Source organism: Ammospiza caudacuta, chromosome Z (genome assembly GCF_027887145.1).
Source record: "Ammospiza caudacuta isolate bAmmCau1 chromosome Z, bAmmCau1.pri, whole genome shotgun sequence".
Classification (NCBI taxonomy): Eukaryota; Metazoa; Chordata; class Aves; order Passeriformes; family Passerellidae; genus Ammospiza; species Ammospiza caudacuta.
This window is the reverse complement of record NC_080632.1, coordinates 6,217,247-6,232,183: the sequence shown is the minus strand read 5'-3', so window position 1 is coordinate 6,232,183 and position 14,937 is coordinate 6,217,247. Positions and strand designations below refer to the sequence as shown.

At 42.0% G+C, this 14,937-nt stretch overlaps 1 protein-coding gene across 1 annotated transcript in view; it reads left to right on the top strand.

The window, feature by feature from the left end:
- The window catches only part of LOC131571259 (coiled-coil domain-containing protein 171-like), a 49,707-nt gene extending 49,216 nt beyond the window's left edge, over positions 1–491 (top strand). Inside the window, exon 24 of the mRNA XM_058823905.1 lies at positions 423–491. Coding sequence (XP_058679888.1) covers positions 423–491 — 69 coding nt within the window. The remainder of the gene's footprint in view (positions 1–422) is intronic.
- The last annotated feature ends 14,446 nt before the right edge of the window (positions 492–14,937 follow it).

Here is a 14,937-nt window from a genome sequence, read left to right as displayed (position 1 = left end):
GATAATGGAGTAATTCACCTAGTGCAAAGAGAAATGTTCTGAGACATTCTTCACACAAGAAAGGGGTGGTGTAACTAATACAGGGATTTAAATTTTTGTCAGACTGTAGAGGAAGTTGGTTTCCTTGATTAAGAAACACACTCTAGAAATTATATGGATGAGGGGGAAAATATGTCTGTGAGAATATGTAGAACTTGAAACAACGTGTGATTACAATACTTCCTAGGGCAAGACAGTTGTGCTAATGTCCTTTGTCTATTAAGGACCTATATAGAATATTTATATGAAATGTCTTTCAAATAAGCAATTAAGACAAGGAGCAAACAGTTGTAAGTACTTCAAATACGTACTCTTGTCAGAACTTTTTAACAGCAAATGTAGATTCTCTCCTGATTTGTTTCTATTTATTTTATTTATTCCAGCATTCTGGGGACGCCCAAGATTCAGAACCTTTACTGTGTCTGAAACCGACTCAGACTACAGTAGTATGACCCCCGATGGAACCTATACTGTGTCCGGAAGCGACTCAGTCTTCACTTCATCACCCAGCAGATCCTATAGTCTATCTGGAACCGACTCAGGCCTCCTTAGTATGACACCCGGCAGAACCTATACTGTGTCTGGAAGCGCCTCAGCCTTCAGTACGTCACCCAGCAGATACTATACTGCGTCTGAAGACAACTCACCCAGCAGATACTATACTGCGTCTGAAGGTGACTCTACCAGCAGATACTATACTGCATCTGAAGGTGAATCACCCAGCAGATACTATACTGCATCTGAAGGTGAATCACCCAGCAGATACTATACTGCCTCTGGAAGCAACATATTTGGAGGTGTGTCATCCTACAGAACCTGTACTGTCTCTGGAACCAACATTGCCTTTCCTTCCAACTATTAGCATTTCCATTCCATACATCTGCTTTCTTTTTAAAATTTACCATCTCTGAAGCAAATTCACTTTGTCTGAACAGACTCCATAGGGCCTCCCCAAGGAGCCAGTACACCTCATGCTCCTATTCCTATTTCCTATTTGGTGGTAAGTGTGGTTGTGAAAATATTGTAGTGATTTGGATGTGGTTAGAGAGCCCACATCCGAGGAGACTGGTTGAGGTGGGTGTGTGAGTGTTTGCATTTTGATTTTCTTCCTTTTATTCCTTCTTTTCATTGCATGCTTGCTTGCTTTCTTTTTTCTCTTTTTTAATAGCAAAGTTGTTTTTCCTATATTTCTATTACAAACCATTCATATTCTATAATAGCCTTTCCTTTCAACCATAACCATTTCCAATGGGTGTATTTTCTTGGTTTGTAAATCCTATTTTTCCTCAAGAGATTATATTCAGCCTCATGTTTTACCCCAAACAGGTCGTACACCTCCTGGTCATCCTGGTCCTCCTGGTCCTGGTCCTGGTCTGGCTCCTGCTCCGGTTCCTGCTCCTGCTCCGGCTGGTTAGTCTCTTTTTCCAGCAATTGTACTCACTGGGATGTGGGTTCCTAGCCAGCATCTCTCTTCATGCTGCAAAGCTACTGTATACCAGTACAGCAACGGTTCATTGTAAACATAATGGAGCATTACAACTATGGCAAACATATATGTTATCATACTTTTTAGAGAAGAGTAAGGGGATGGATGGTGATATCTAACAGAGAGTTTAAAATTATTATTGGAAAGTTTTATTTTTCTAATTGTTTCAAATTTTTTTTGTTTTTCAAATTTCATTTCAAATTGTTTTTTCTTTATTTCTCTTACAAACCATTCTTATTTTTAATAGCCTTTCCTTTTAACCATAACCATTTCCAATCTGTGCATTGCCTTGGTTTTTAAATATTACTTTTAATAAAGAGATTATAGCCTCGCGCTTCACCCCTAGCAGCTCATAGACCTCCAGCTCCTGCTCCTCCTGCTCCAGTTCCTGCTCTTGTTCCTGCTCCTGGGCCTGGTCCTGGTCCTGGGCCTGGTCCTGCTGGTAAGTCTCTTCTTCAAGCAATTGTAGTAATTGGGATGTGGATTCCTAGCCAGGATCTCCCTTCATGCTGCACAGCTTCTGTAGGCAAATACAGCAACACTTTAGTATAACGACAGTGGAGCAATTCAACTCGTGCAAAGAGAAATGGTCTGAGACATTCTTCACATAAGAAAGGGGTGGTATAACTAATACAGGGATTTAAATTTTTGTCAAGACTGTAGAAGCTACTTGTTTCCTTGATTAAAAAACACACCCTAGAATTTATAAGGACGAGGGGTATAAAATGTGGTTGAGAATATGTAGAACTAAAAAGAACCTGTGATTGCAATACTTCCTAGGGCAAGACAGTTGTGCTAATGTCCTTTGTCTATTAAGGACCAATATAGAATATTTATATGAAATGTCTTTCAAATAAGCAATTAAGAGGCAGACAGTTGTAAGTACTTCAAATACGTACACAGAGCTATTTAACAGCAAATGTAAATTCTGTCCTGATTTGTTTCTTTGCAATTTTTTATTCTAGCATTCTGGGGACGCCCAAGATTCAATACCTATAGTCTGTCTGAAACCGATTCAGGTTACAGTAATATGACACCCGACAGAACATATACTGTGTCTGGAAGCGACTCTGTCTTCACTTCATCACCCAGCAGATCCTATAGTTTATCTGGAACTGACTCAGGCCTCCTTAGTATGACACCCGGCAGAACCTATACTGTGTCTGGAAGCGGCTCAGCCTTCAGTACGTCACCCAGCAGATACTATACTGCGTCTGAAGGCAACTCACCCAGCAGATACTATACTGCGTCTGAAGGTGACTCCACCAGCAGATACTATACTGCATCTGAAGGTGAATCACCCAGCAGATACTATACTGCGTCTGGAAGCAACATATTTGGAGGTATGTCATCCTACAGAACCTATACTGTCTCTGGAACAAACATTGCCATTCCTTCCAACTATAACCATTTCCATTCTATGCATCTCCTTTCTTTTTAAAATTTACCATCTCAGAAGTAAATTTACTATCTCTGTCTCAACTCCTTAGGGCATCCCCAGGAGCCAGTACACCTCGTGCTCCTATTCCTGCTATTGATTATAAGTCTGCTTCTGAAAAAATTAGAGCCATTTGGATATGGGTTGAGAGCCCACATCCATGGGGAGTGGTTGAGGTGGGTGGGTGGGTGTTTGCATTTTGATTTTTTTCTTTATTACTTCTTTTAATTGCATGTTTGCTCGATTTCTTTTTTAGTTTTTGAATAGCAAAATTATTTTTCCTCTATTTCTGTTACAAACCATTCATATTCTGTAATAGGCTATTCTTTTCAACCATAACAATTTCCAATCAGTGCATTTCCTTGGTTTGTAAATCCCATTTATCCTCAAGAGATAATATTCAGCCTCGTGTTTCACCCCAAGCAGCTCGTACACCTCCTGGTCCTCCTGGTCCTCCTGGTCCTGGTCCTGGTCCGGCTCCCGCTCCTGCTCCAGCTGGTAAGTCTCTTTTTTAAGGAATTTGTAGTCGCTGCCATGTGGATTCCTAGCCAGCATCTCCCTTTCATGCTGTACAGCTTCTGTAGGCAATTACAGCAACACTTCATTGTAAACATAATGGAGCATTACACCTAGTGTAAACAGAAATGTTCTGATACTTTTTAAAGAGAAAGACAATGATGGAAGCAAATAGAGTTTAAAGTTATTATTGGAAAGTTTTTCCATTGGTCTCTTTGTCCTTCTGGGTTTCTTTTGGTTTTATTTGGGTTTGAATGCTTGGTTGCTTGGAATTTTTGGTTTTGGGGAGTGGTTGAGGTGATTGTGTGGCTGATTTTTTATTTTCTAAATGATTTATTTCATTTAAATACTTTTTTTTTACAGAATTCTTTTTCCTATTTTTCTTTTAATAACAATTCCTATTTTTTAAAAGCCTTTCCTTTCAATCATAACCATTTCCAATCTGCATTGCCTTGGTCCTTAAATCTTACTTTTACTCAAGAAATAATATTTAGCCTCATGTTTCATCCATAGCAGTTCCTAGACCTCAAGCTCCTGCTCCTGCTCCAGTTCCTGCTCTCGTTCCTGCTCCTGGGCCTGGTCCTGGCCCTGGTCCTGGCCCTGGTCCTGCTGGTAAGTCCCTTCTTCAAGGGAGCAATCACTGTATTCACTGGGATGTGGCTTCCTAGCCAGCATCTCCCTTCACGCTGCACAGCTTCTGTAGGCAAGTACAGCAACAGTTTAGTATAACGATAATGGGGCAATTCCCAGAATCACAGAATCACAGAAATTCTAGGTTGGAAGAGACCTTTAAGATCATCAAGTCCAACCCATGTTCTAACACCTCAACTAGATCATGGCACCAAGTGCCACATCCAGTCTTTTTTTAAACTCTTCGAGGGATGGTGACTCTACCACCTCCCTGGGTAGATGATTCCAGTATTTGACCACTCTTTCTGTAAAATACTTCCTCCTTAATTCTAGCCTGTATCTCCCTTGGCGCAGCTTGAGACTGTGTCCTCTTGTTCTGTCTGTTGTTGCCCGGAGAAAGAGACCGACCCCCAGCTCATTACAGCCACCCTTCAGGAAGTTGAAGAGAGTGATAAGGTCAGCTCTGAGTCTCCTTTTCTCCAGGCTGAACAACCCCAGCTCACTCAGTTGTTCTTCATATGGCTTGTGCTCCCAGCCCCTCACCAGCCTCGTTGCTCTCCTTTGGACATGCTCCAAGCATCTCAATATCCCTCCTAAAGTGAGGGGCCCAGAACTGGACACAATACTCCAGGTGAGGCCTCACCAGTGCTGAGTACAGGGGAAGAATGACTACCCTGCTCCTGCTGGCCACACCATTCCTGATACTGGCCAGGATGCCATTGGCCTTCTTGGCCACCTGGGCACACCGCTGGCTCATGTTCAGCCAACTGTCAACGAGCACCCCCAGGTCCCTTTCCACCTGAGCACTGTCCAGCCACACTGTCTCCAGCCTATAACGTTGCAGGGGGTTATTGTGGCCAAAGTGCAGGACTCAGCACTTGGACTTATTGAACTTCATCCCATTAGATTCTGCCCATAAATCCAAACATTCCAAGTCCCTCTGCAAAGCCCTCCGTCCCTCTAACAGATCAACACACGTTCCCAGTTTAGTGTCATCTGCAAATTTACTAATAAAGGACTCTAAACCCTCATCCATGTCGTCAATAAAAATATTAAGCAGAACTGGCCCCAGCACAGACCCCTGAGGGACACCACTGGTGACTGGCCGCCAGCTGGATGCAGCACCATTCACCACCACTCTCTGGGCCTGGCCATGCAGCCAGTTCCTAACCCAGCACAGAGTTCTCCTGCCCAAGCCATGGCCTGCCAGTTTGTCTAGGAGAATGCTGTGGGAGACAGTGTCAAAGGCCTTGCTGAAATCCAAATAAACAACATCTACAGCCTTCCCTGCATCCACTAGGCGGGTTACCTGGTCAAAAAAGGTGACCAGGTTGGTCAAATATGACCTACCCCTCCTACATCCATGCTCGCTGGGTCTGATACCCTGGCCATCTTGTAAATTTTGCGTGATGGCACTTAATATAAACTGTTCCATTATTTTGCCAGGTACTGAGGTCAGGCTGACTGGTCTATAATTACCAGGATCTTCCTTTGCACCCTTTTTGTGAATGGGTACCACATTGGCCAGCTTCCAGTCATCCAGAATCTCACCTGTGAGCCATGATTTTTGGTAAATGATGGAGAGTGGCTTTGCAAGCTCGTTTGCCAGCTCTCTCATTACCCTGGGGTGGGTCCCATCTGGTCCCATAGATTTATGAATATCCAAGCATTTCAGTAGTTCTATGACTGCCTCCTCTTGGATAATGGGGGGACCATTCTGCTCCCTGTCACCATCAACCAGCCCAGGCGGGCAGGTGTCTTGAGGGCAAGTCATCTTCCCACTAAAAACTGAGGCAAAATAGGCATTAAGCACTTCTGCCTTTTCCTCATCTTCAGATACTAAGTTCCCTCCTTTGTCCAATAAATAACAAAGGCTGCTCTTACCTTTCTTTCTACCATTTATGTATTTGTAAAAACATTTTTTATTATCCTTTACAAAAGTTGCCATTTTCAGTTCAAACTGAGCTTTGGCCTCCCTAATTTTTTTTTTTGCATGCTCTAGCAGCCTTCTTGAATACTTCCTTAGAGACCTGACCCTTCTTCCAACGCTGATACATCCTCTTTTTATTCCGAAGTTCTTCCAAAACCTCCTTGCCCAGCCAGGCTGGACATTTACCCCATTGACTGATCTTTCGGCACACAGGGATGGTCTGTTACTGTGCCCTCAAGATCTCTGTTTTGAGGTATGCCCACCCTTCCTGAACTCCTTTGTTTTTTAGGACCACTTCCCAAGGGACGCTCTGAATAAGTCTCCTAAACAGGCCAAAGTCTGCCTTCCGGAATTCCAATGCAAGAGTTTTACTGGTGCTCTTTCTGACTTCACCAAATATTGAGAACTCTATTATTTCATGATCACTCTGCCCCAAGCAACCTCCAGCCACCACATCTCCCACCAGCCCATCTCTGTTTGCAAACAGCAGATCTAACATAGTCCCTTCCCTGGTGGGTTCCCCCACCAGCTGCAACAAAAAGTTGTCCTCCATGCATTCTAAGAATTTCCTGGACTGCCTCTTTATTGCTGTATTAAGTTCCCAGCAGATGTCTGGTAGGTTGAAGTCACCCACAAGAACAAGGGCTGATGATCTTGAAACATTACCTAGCTGCCTTTAGAATAAGTGATCTACCTCTTCTTCCTGATCGGGTGGACGATAACAGACTCCCAGTATGGTGTCAGCCTTGTTGGCCTTCCCCTTTATTCTTACTCATAGACATTCAACTCCATCTTCCTTAGTTTCAATTTCAATGGCATCAAAAGTTTGCTTAATATAAAGGGCTACTCCTCCACCTCTTCTTCCTTTCCTGTCTCTCCTGAAGAGCTTGTATCCATCCAGTGCAGTACTCCAGTTATGTGAGTCGTCCCACCATGTTTCCATGATGGTAACTACATCATAGCTCTGCAGTTGCACCATGGCCTCCAGCTCTTCTTGTTTGTTGCCCAAGCTGCGTGCATTGGTATACATGCACCTCATCTGGGCTACTGACTTCACCCCTAACTTAGCCTTGCAACCCTTGGGCCTGCTTCCAGACAGCTAAGCTGCTTCCCCTTCCCCCTTCAAACCTAGTTTAAAGCTCTCTCAATGAGGTCTGCCAGTTCATGAGCTAAAAATCTTTTGCCCTTAACAGAGAGATGTACCCCATCTGATTCCAGCAGAGAAGATGCTGTAAAAGTTTCCCCATGATCAAAGAATCCAAAGTTTTGCCAATGACACCAACCCTTAAGCCACTTGTTGATGATGCGGATTCTTCTGTTCCTTTCATCATTTTCCTCCGCCACCTGAGGGACTGAGCGGAACACTACCTGTCCTCCTGCCCTATCAACTACCTGACCCAGTACCCTGAAGTCCTTTCTAATTGCCTTGACACTCCTCAGTCTCATCACTGCCAGCCTGGAGTATCAGCAGTAGGTAATAATCAGAGGGCTGAATCAGCCCAGGAAGTCTCTGAGAGATATTTTGTACCCGGGCCCCAGGGAGGCAAAAGATCTCCCAGTGGGATGGATCTGGCCAACATATGGGGCCCTCAGTTCCCTTCAGGAGGGAATCACTGACTACGATTACCCTTCTTTTCTTCTTGATGCTAGAGGTAGTGATCCGTCTTGCAGATGAATCATAACTGGGGGCTTCCCTGGGCAGGCAATTCTCTCCTAAATCATCTAGTTGGGTCTCTCTATCCAGGATCTCATACCTATTCTGAAGTGGTACTTGGCTGGATGCTCAGCCACCAGTGAAAGGAGGTCATTCACTTGTTCACACCGCAGGCAGGTCTCCTCCACAACACTCCCTGAAGCCTCCGATAAGCTCAAACACTCTGGACACGGATGGGTCTGTACAGACACCTCCTTTTTGGAGGGCCCGACTTGGTCACTTATACCAGCCAGAGCTTTTGACCGTGTAGAAACCATTACTGACAAACACCTCAAAAATAACCAGGCAGCAGAAAGACCTCAAACAACACAGAGCACTCCTTACTAGCAAGAAAGCTGGCAACCCTGGCTGCTTGGCCTGCCTGCATGAACTGCCTTGTATACTCCCCAGAGACTCACCATGCTCCTGTTCGCCGCGCTCCGGGTCGCCGCGCTCCCCAGACACCTCTTATAATCAGCCACTCAGCAGCAACTCAGGAAGCTCCACCCTCTGCTCCTCTCCAACTCCAATGCAATCGGCACACCTGCTCAATGATCTATTATATACTTCAGCCACTCAGCAGCAACTGAGGAAGCTCCACCCTCTGCTCCTCTCTGACTCACAATGCAATTCACCTAGTGCAAAGAGAAATGGTCTGAGACATTCTTCAGATGAGAAAGGGGTGCTGTAACTAACACAGGCATTAAAAGTTTTGTCTGGCGGTAGAAGAATTTGGTTTCCTTGATTAAAAAACACACTCTAGAATTTATAAGGACGAGGGGAAAAATATATCTGTGAAAAGATGTAGAACTTCAAACAAAATGTGATTACAATACTTCCTAGGGCAAGACAGTTGTGCTAATGCCCTTTGTCTATTAAGGATTAATATAGAATATTTATATGCCATGTCTTTCAAATAAGCAATTAAGAAGGAAACAGTTGTAAGTACTTCAAATACGTACTCTTGTCAGAGCTTTTTAACAGCAAATGTAGATTCTCTCCTGATTTGTTTCTATTCATTTTATTTATTCCAGCATTCTGGGGACGCCCAAGATTCAGAACCTTTACTGTGTCTGAAACCGATTCAAACTACAGTAGTATGACCCCCGATGGAACCTATACTGTGTCTGGAAGCGACTCAGTCTTCACTTCATCACCCAGCAGATCCTATAGTTTATCTGGAACCGACTCAGGCCTCCTTAGTATGACACCTGGCAGAACCTATACTGTGTCTGGAAGCGGCTCAGCCTTCAGTACGTCACCCAGCAGATACTATACTGCGTCTGAAGGCAACTCACCCAGCAGATACTATACTGCGTCTGAAGGTGACTCTACCAGCAGATACTATACTGCATCTGAAGGCAAATCACCCAGCAAATACTATACCGCGTCTGGAAGCAACATATTTGGAGGTGTGTCATCCTACAGAACCTGTACTGTCTCTGGAACCAACATTGCCTTTCCTTCCAACTATTAGCATTTCCATTCCATACATCTGCTTTCTTTTTAAAATTTACCATCTCTGAAGCAAATTCACTTTGTCTGAACAGACTCCATAGGGCCTCCCCAAGGAGCCAGTACACCTCGTGCTCCTATTCCTGCTGTGGGTGGTAAGTGTGCTTGTGAAAACATTGTAGTGATTTGGATGTGGGTTGAGAGCCCACATCAAAGGGGATTGGTTGTGGTGGGTGAGTGGGTGTTTGCATTTTGACTTTTTTTGCTTTTATTCCTTCTTTTCATTGCATGCTTGCTTGCTTTCTTTTTTCTCTTTTTTAATAGCAAAGTTGTTTTTCCTATATTTCTATTACAAACAATTCATATTCTGTAATAGCATTTCTTTTCAACCATAACCATTTCCAATGGATGCATTTCCTTGCTTTGTAAATCCTATTTTTTCTCAAGAGATAATATTCAGCCTCCTACACTTCCTGCTCGTCCTGCTGCTTCTTTTAAGTCACTTTTTCAAGCAATTTTAGTCACTGGGATGTGGGTTCCTAGCTGCCATCTCCCTTCCTGCTGCACAGCTTCCCTAGGCCTATCCCGCAACACTTAATTATAAACACAATGGAGCTTTAAACCTAGTGCAAACACAAATGTTATAATACCTTTTAAGATGAGAAAGGGGATGTTGGAGGCTAACACAGGGATTAAAATTAATTCTGGAGGAATTTTTTTTTCCTATGTGTCCTTTATTTGCTTAGATATTTTTTTTTTTAGTCTGGGTTTAGCTGCTTGGTTGGTTGGATTTTTTTGATTTTTCAGTGTGGTCCTTGTGGGTGGGCGGTGTTTTATTTTTGATTTTTTTCTTTTAGTGCTTCTTTTAATTGCATTTTTGAAACCAAGTCCCTTTTCCTTTCTTTCTATTATAAACCATTAACATTTTTGCAATAACTTTTCCTGTCAACCATAAGCATTTCAGTTCTTAGTATTTACTTGTTTTTTAAAACTTACTTTTTCTCAACAGGTAATTTTCAGCCTTCAATTTCATCCCAAGCAGCCAGTACACCTGCTGGTCCTACTTCTCTTGATGGTAAGTCTGCTTTTCAAGAAAATGTAGTCATTTGGATGTAGGTTCCTTGCCAGCATCTTCCTTCATGCTGCACAACTTCTGAAGACAAATACAACAATACTTGATTGTAAACATAATGGAGCAATAACACTATTGCAGATATTTTGTAATAGCCATTTCTTGCAACCATAGCCATTTCTTGCAACCATAGCCATTTCAACTCTGTACATTTCCTTGCTTTTAAAAATGTACCTCCTCTGAAGTAATTTTATTTTCTCTGAACAGCCTCTTTTCAGTTTCCGGTTTCAGCCCAAGCTGTTCATACACCTCCTGCACTAGCACAAGCTCATGATGGTAAGTCTGCTTGTCAAACAATTGTAGTCACTGGGATGTGGGTTCCTAGCCAGCATCTCCCTTCATGCTGCACAGCTTCTGCAGTCAAATACAACAATCCTTAATTGTAAACATAATGGAGCATTAAAACTATTGCTAACAGAAATATTCTGAGACATTTATCAGAAGAGAAAGGTGTGGTGAAAGCTAACACAGGGATTTAAATTACTACCGTGGTTCTCCCTATTGGTGCCCAATAGCTCAGCTGTTTTTGGTTTGTGGATTTTTTTTTTGGTTGGTTGCTTTTTATGATTTTTTTGGTTTTCCAGAGTAGCAGTAGTGTGTGGGTGGCTTTTTGACGTTTTGAAATTTTTTTCCTATTTTCTTTTTGGTTTTTTTTGCCAAATGCTTCTTCCTTTCATTATGTTATATACCATTAATGTTTTTTAATCATCTTCTCTTGCAAACACAACCATTTCAGTTCTGTGCGTTTCCTTGCTTTTAAAAATTTACCTTCTCTGAAGTAAATGTATTATCTCTTAACAGATATATTTCAGGTGAGCTTTGGACCCAGAGCACCCCGTACACCTGCTACTTCTGCTCCTGCTGGTAAGTCTTATTTTGAATTTTTTCTTTTCAAACTTAGTTTAATTACTTTCTTTCTTTCTTTCTTTTGTTCTTTCTTTCTTTTTAAGAGCCAAAGGCTTTTTCCTTTCTTTCTGTTATAAAACATTAACATTCAGAATAAGTTTGTTTCCTTGAATAAAAAACACAGCTTTGGAGTTAATATGATGAGAGGTAAAAGATGTCTTTAAGTGAATACTTGCAGTACTTCATTTAAAGTGCTATACCAACTACTTATGGGGCAGGATAATTGTGCTAATGTCCTTTGTCTATTAAGTATCTATATATAATAATCAGGTGCCATGTGTTTCAAAGAAGCATTTAAGGAGCAAATATTTATAAGTACTTCACATACATGCCCTTGTAAGGAGCATTTAACAGCAAACATAGATTCTCTCTCGATTTTTTATCCTTTTGTTTACTCCAGCACAGCGGAGAGTGCCTAGACACAGAGTCCACACTGTGTCTGGAACCAATGTACCCCCCTTTGTGCTACCAGCCAGACCCTACAGTGTGTCTGATGCCAACATCGCCTCCGGTGCAATGCCACGTAGAACAGGTTTTGGGTCATCAATGGAACCAGCCATCAACCTGATCCCAACCAGATCCAATATTGGGCCATCCATGGATGCATCCTCCCACACGAGACAAAACAGAGCTTTTACCGTGCCGTCAAGCAACATGCCCTCCCGCCTGACAGGAAACAGAGCTGGTATTGGGTCTTCATCCTTCAGTTTCAGACCACGCAGAACCAGTTCTTTGCCTTCAGTAGCTCCTTTCAGGCAGGATGTGTTACCCAGCACTAGAAGAAATAAGGAAATTTAATTATCAGATGTGAGAGAGTTCTTCATAGAAATACTAGCTTCTCTCCAGAAGCAAAACACTCCAGCAATACAAAAAGATCTAAATAAAGTACAGTCTTGCCTACCTTTGTATTGTAGTTCACTATATATATTTTTTGTAATTTAATATTTTTATGAAAATGTCATCCATATCTTCACATTTCTGTGTTTCTAATTAAAAAGTATTTATTTATATAACTCTTTTTATTGCAGTTTTTAATTTATATGTAGTATATTTTAAAATGTTATAAAACAACATCTTCTGGGTAGTTTTCCCCATTCCTAAAAAAATAATAAATCCACAAGCCATTTTAATCTCTGTCTCTCAAAGGTTTTTCATATCTGTCTATTCTAAACCAGGATTTCCATACTTTAATAGGATTGAGAGAGGTCCATGATATGTACAGCAATGACTCCTCTTGTGGAAAGGCATGGCCCTGTGTTTTGGTTTGAAAAGACAGGTGTCTGCTAAGAAAGGAAGGAGCCTCCCTTGAAATGGAAAATGCAAACTCCCTCTCTCTGAATTATCATTTTGAAATTACGGGGCTCTCAGGCAAAGACATGGGAGTAGGAATAGTAGTTCTTTATTAGGAAAATTAAAATACAAATGCACTAGTACAAAAACAAACTACTGACAGAGTCAGAATATGCCCTGACACTCTGTTGGTCGGGGTGTTGGTAGCACTCAAAAGCAAACAGTTTCCTACTTTCTTTGCCAAGGCGGATGCAGAAAAAAGCATCTTTTAAATCAATTACGGTAAACCATTTATATATATCCTTTACGGATGCTAGCAATGTATAAGGATTTGTTACCACTGGATAAATGTCCTTTGTTATTTTATTTATTGCTCTCAAATCCTGCACTAATCTATATTCACCATTTGGCTTCTTTACTGGAAATACTGGTGTATTAAATTCTGATTCACATTCTTCTAAAATTCGGTATTTCAAGAATTTCTCAATAATCTTTACTATTCCTTGCCGTACTTCTGGTTTTATGGGATACTGTTTGACTTGTACAGCCCTTGCCCCTTCTTTTAACTCTACATGCACTGGTTGTGCCAATTTAGATTTCCCTGGTATATCTGTCTCCCATACAGAGGGAATCACTGCATCTTCTACCTCCCTAGGGATAGAGGGAACAGGTTTTACTTTGATCATTAATATCTGTCCTGTCTTTGATTCAGGTATTTTCATTATAAGCTCTCCATTTTCAAAGGTTATTACCACATCAAGTTTTGCTAGCAAATCTCTTCCTAAAAGCGGAATTGGACACTCAGGTACATATAAAAATTCGTGTGTTATAACCTTGTTTCCAAAACACAAATCTAGGGGTTGCAGGAATGGCCATTTTTCCTCTTTCTCTGTAGCGCCGACTATTGTCATTTCCTTGTCCCCAATCTGTCCTTGCAAATCATTCAATACAGAAAAAGAAGCTCCCGTATCTATTAGAAATCTGACCTCTTTATGCCCTAACTGTATATTTATAACAGGTTCCTTAACTTGTTCTACCGCTTCTACGTCTAGTCAGCTGGACCATCTCCTTGGTAGCCTGCTGGAACCAATTGCCCTGGTCAAACTGGTTATTCAGACTTGGGCAATTTCGCTTCCAATGTCCCACCCCCTTGCAATATGCACATTGATTCAGGCTTAACCCCTGGGTAACTGGTCCCCTACCCTGACCATTCCTGTTACGCCCCCTGAAATTTGGGTTCCCTCTCCCGTGTATTACTGCCAAAAGATTCTGCTGCTGCCTTTTACTAGCTTCTTTTTACCGATTGTTATACACCTTCCAGGCGACCTCAAGTAACTTATCCAAATTCCTTAATTCCTCCCCTTTTTAATTTTTGCAATTTTCTACGAATGTCATCCTGTGATTGGCCCAAGAATATGAGAGCAAGCTGAACCTTTGCTTGTTCTGTATCCATTTGGAGGTCTGTATATTTCCTTGCTACCTCCTTTAGCCTCTCCAAAAACGCAGTGGGAGGTTCCTTCTTTTCCTGTCGAACCTCATATTGTTTGGACCAATTTATAGTTTTGGGCACAGCATTCTGAACTCCTGTTTGGATCCACTCTTGATATTTCCATAATCTCCTCATATCACACAATAAATTAGGGTCTCAATTTGGATCCTCAATTGGGAAATTCACATCTAAATTCCCCGTTACCAGCCCATTTCTAATATCTTCTCTTGCCCTCTCTTTGGCTGCCTTAAGTACCATTTCTTTTTCAGTAGAATCCATCAGAGTATCTAATATTACTTGTATGTCATCCCAGTCAGGATTTTGAGTTTTCATAACCATTTTTACTACGCGTGCCACTTTATCAGGATTTTCTCTATAAGTTCCGGCTGTCTGTTCCAAATAACTACATCTTCAGGGGAAAAAGGCACTTTTACAAATACTGGCCCTTCCTCTCCGACACCTCGTCGCAAAGGGGGCAATCACAGTCTGTTTTTGTTTGCTTATGCCTTTTCTATGCACAACTGGAGAAAGCTTTGCCCGACCCCGGGTTCTATGGGCTATTGGGGTCACTGATTCATTACCATTGCTATCTTTTTCACTCACATACCTCTTTCCCCTTTCTATCACAGTTAGATTTTGCTCATCTCCCAAGGAAGAGGGATCGGGTGATGATGGGAGAGGAGGATAAAGAGGGAAAGGTGTACTAGATGAGACAGGTTCAGGGGGAGGTGGGTGAGGAGCAGGTAGTGGGATAGGGACAGATGAAACAGGTGGGATAGGGTTAGGTTGTCTTGTTCCCATTGGAGCTACTTGTAAATCAATATCTGTATAATTTTCCCTACTCAAGCTTTCTCTTAACGCCAAGTGTTCTAAACAACGTTCCTCACAAACCCCACACTTTGCAGATGTTTTAACCATTAATAATCCACATTC